The sequence below is a fragment of the Propithecus coquereli genome, unplaced genomic scaffold, assembly GCF_000956105.1.
Source record: "Propithecus coquereli isolate 6110/MARCELLA unplaced genomic scaffold, Pcoq_1.0 Scaffold222, whole genome shotgun sequence".
In the NCBI taxonomy this organism is placed as follows: Eukaryota; Metazoa; Chordata; class Mammalia; order Primates; family Indriidae; genus Propithecus; species Propithecus coquereli.
The window spans coordinates 949,144-953,353 of record NW_012147412.1 but is presented as its reverse complement, the minus strand read 5'-3'; the positions used below and the strand labels follow the sequence as shown (position 1 = coordinate 953,353).

The 4,210-nt window shown below is 38.0% G+C and overlaps 1 protein-coding gene across 1 annotated transcript in view; it reads right to left on the bottom strand.

The window, feature by feature from the left end:
* Positions 1-4,210, bottom strand: part of ARHGEF12 (Rho guanine nucleotide exchange factor (GEF) 12) — an 86,691-nt gene that overhangs the window by 36,292 nt on the left and 46,189 nt on the right. Inside the window, 1 exon segment of the mRNA XM_012644875.1 lies at positions 797-849. Within this exon segment, the coding sequence (XP_012500329.1) occupies positions 797-849 (53 nt within the window).

Genomic DNA, 4,210 nt, shown 5'->3' with positions numbered 1-4,210 from the left:
AGTTGAAACAGTTGAGAAGAGCATATGGCGAGGAACAACGGTCTCCCACCATATCCTTCTCTATCTCCAGTATCAATCCTTTTTCATGTTTTCCAATTTTAGATATTATGATAATCCAACACCAAGTAACAACCTCTTATTTCTTTTTCTTATTATCTTTAGGTAATATCTATAATATTTCTTTCCCTTCTGAGGATTTTGCTCACTTACACTTCCCACCTTAACTTTCTGCCCATTTCTTCCCAAAGTTTAATAGTTATATTATTATTTCTAGCTGGGTTATTGTTACCTAAATTTAAATGATATATCTATATTTTTGTTCCATCAAGGAGTTAATAACTCTCTTCTATGTCAGATTAGTTATTTAGTGCCTATATCCTTCCCTTTAATTGTATTTCTTTCCTTCTATTTTTCATTTCTTTCAATTACAATTTTACTTATATCATTAAGAGAGTTTTTTACATTTATATTCTGATCTGCAGCCACAATGAAATATTCTGTGTTTTGCCCATTAGGATGATTCTAAAAAGTCTGAAAACTAATAAAGACATTCTTACATTATTATGATATTATATTACTGTTATTGTCATATACAGTATACAACACATATGTATACATTATTCCTGTCAATCTGAGGGGTATACTAGTTAGGATTATATTTTCTTTTCTACTGGTTCAATTTTTCTTTTCTATATTTTCTTTTCTACTCGTTCAAACTTGTTAAAGTTTTATACATCATCACTGCTTTAAGATCATGTCATATTTTATTTTGTTTCATGTTGAAATCATGACTTACTTTCTTGAACAATTCTGTTTTTCTTAACATTTCTAAATGCCTTTCTTTTATTGCTGTCAAAGTAATATAATTTTATCAAATCTCAAATTTTTTCATCTGCTACCTCATACCATCTGCTGCTTAAGATCTCCTTTTTCTTACCCCTGAGGTTTTGGTGTTCCAATCTGGAAAATCTGCTCCCTTGGCCTATCACACAACCACTATCTTAGAACTGTCTCTGCCACTTTCCTGGATCCCATGACATTTTCCTTCTTAATTTTTCTCCTATATTGCTGTAGTGTGTGCCCTCAAAATAATTTTAAAGGGGCAAGTTTCGGTTAAACTGGATCATTGCATATCTGAAAATGTCTTTATTCTTTCTTCTTATTTGATGGATAGTTTCAATGAATATAGAATTCCAAGTTCAAAACCATTTTCTTTCAGAAAGTTGAAGTCATTGCTCTTTTACATTTTAGCGCCCAGTGTTTATGATGAGAAATGCACTTATGTCACATCATCTCTTATCCCTAGTACGCTGAAATTTCTAAGGATATTTGATGTATGGATTTTTTTTCTTAAATCATTCATTATAGTTGGTTCTCAGTGAGCCCTTTCTACCTGAAGATATGTATTCTTTTTCAACACTGGGAAACTTTCTCCTGTTGTTTCTCTAACTACCTCTCCTCTTTGCCCTCTGTTGGTGTTCTGTGAAAAGAAATAGATGTTGGACCTCTGTAGAGGTTCTATATATGTTTTTAGGGATTTCTTTTATTTAAATATTGGCAGTTGTGGTAGTCTGAAAATACGTCCCCAAATTTTTTGATACTCTTCCCCTGAGGGGTGGAGTCTAACTCCTCTCTCCTTGAGTGCAGGCTAGATTTAGTGACTTGCTTCTAACTTGCAGAATTGACAATAGGTACCTCCAGAGCCCAAGTCATAAAAGACATCAGGGCTTCCTTCTTGCTCTTTCTTTTGGATCACTCCAGGAAAAGTCAATCACCATGTCACAGAACACTCAAGCAGCTCTACGGAAAAGCCCATGTGGCAAGGAACTAAGGCCACCAGTATGGAGCTAAGGCCTCCTGCCAACAGTCACCTAAGTGGGTACAGAAGTGAGGTCGCTAGCCCCAGGTAAGCTTTCTGATGACTGGCTGATATCTTGAATGCAACCTTATCACATACCCCAACCTAGAACCACCCAGCTAAGCTGCTCTTGAGTTCTTCACCCACCAAAAAGGCAAGATAATAAATGTTTTTTGCGTTAAGCCATTAAGTTTTGGGGTAACTTATCACACACCAACTGATAACTAATACAATAGGTGTTACACTGTATTTAATAGTTATATTAAAAATTTTTTATCTCTGAATGTTCCCTATTCTTGCTTTATTGATGCAGTAACTTCTTTAATGTCCCCAAGTATACTATCTAATTTAGAGTTTTTCACTTAAGCTTTTGTCTGTTACCAAATTATCTTTTTCTTCTAGGGGCAGTTTTTCTGTTTATTTTATATTCTCTTTCTATGCCACTGTCCATTACATTTGGCATTATGTATTATCTCACGTCTTGACTCCAACAAGCAAATTTTGCCAAGAGGGAGTAACGTTCATATTTAAGAATGGAAGACTGGCTAGCTGGTTTGGCTTTCTTTTGCTGATATATAGAAATAGGTCCATTTCAGCTGAGAGTTCTCCGAGTAGGGTGAGTCACTGGCATGCCTATTGTCAGGTTACAAAGCATCAATACTGTGAGGACAACTCTTCCCACACAATTCATTCAATTTCTCTAAAAAAGAACACACACCAATTTTCTTCTACTCCATAAATGACAGAGACTGCTTATATTCTACAATGCAGGGATCAGAAGCCGCAGACACAGCTGCTTTAATTATAGACCTTCAATTAATTCACCATTTTCAGCTCCGTTCTTATTTATGCACTCCATAACATATGCCAACTCTGAGCCAAGTCTCTCCAGGGTTCCAATGGGCACACTGGCTCCTACCTTGGACTCCTTAAACAAATTATGGGCTCTGGCTTCCTTTACGTGTTATCCATCAAATCACTCTTGTCCACTTCCAATCTCCCATACTTGCTGAAATCACTTGTTTGCTGATAACACATTCCCTTCTTCTACTTCTTTTCTCTTTATGGTTTTTATTCATTCTTTACCTACTATACTTTTATTTCAATGATTCACGGTAGCCATGACATATCAATGCATATATATTCACTCTAACATCTTCAGAATTCCATATTTGACAAAATCCCCACATTTCTTCAAATGTCATCCTTACTTCTTTGCCTTAAACAGAAAGCTGCCTATCCCATGGGGTGTTACCTCTTCTGCTATAACCCTCTCAAACAGAAACTGATGTTTCTGTCATACACTGTGTACTTCAGAGTAGAGAGGAGATGATGGATAGCCTTTCTGTTCCACCGTATGACCTCTGGATCATTATCTTGCCTTCTTTGTGTAAAATCACTTGCTCTGTTGAGGCTCTCACGCTCTGGATATTATCACATGTTCTTTCTCCTCACAACAATCACCTAGCATCTCTAAACCTTTGGCTGTTGGCTGACAGTTTTCCTATCCACGCTAAAAGAACACTAGGTGACCTCAAAAGCCATGTATATGAAGCTATTCAAACTTCTGGCTTGGCCAGGCGCGGTGGCTCACGTCTGTAATCCTGGCACGCTGGGAGGCCGAGGCGGGTGGATCGTTTGAGCTCAGGAGTTCGAGACTATCCTGAGCAAGAGCGAGACCCCGTCTCTACCAAAAGATAGAAAAAAATTACTTGGACAGCTGAAAATATATAGAAAAAATTATCCGGGCATGGTGGTGCATGCCCGTAGTCCCAGCTACTTGGGAGGCTGAGGCAGAAGGATCGTTTGAGTCCAGGAGTTTGAGGTTGCTGTGAGCTAGGCTGACGCCACTGCACTTCTAGCCCAGGCAACAGAGTGAGACTCTGTCTCAAAAAAAAAAAAAAAAAAAAAAACTGGCTCCTTGGTTGCTTGCCTTCTTTGTCCCTCGAAACCTCCTCCATGTCAGCTCAGTGACCACTCCCACAGCCTCGTCCTTGATCGTGTCATTACCAAAAACTGAACCAGCTCCAAAATCACTAATACAGATAGGCAGTTCCTTCTCCAAATAAAACTACCTATTCTCCAAGCTCACTTGCTTAAGAAACCCAGCATAACAAGTATGAAGCACAGTAACATGCCCCTATGCCAACTAGCTACAAAAGTTACTTCATATCCTTCTTTACTCTTCAGATTCCCTTGTTCTTCTCACTAAAACTTCACTCTCAGCTAATAACCTTGTCCTTTCCTACACTCCACATCTCATCTCCCCTCTCCTTCTTAAAATTTTATTCTATCACTTATACAGTCTCTCTCCCACATCTTCAACCTCTTCCCTCAGCTGGCTTCCCAATA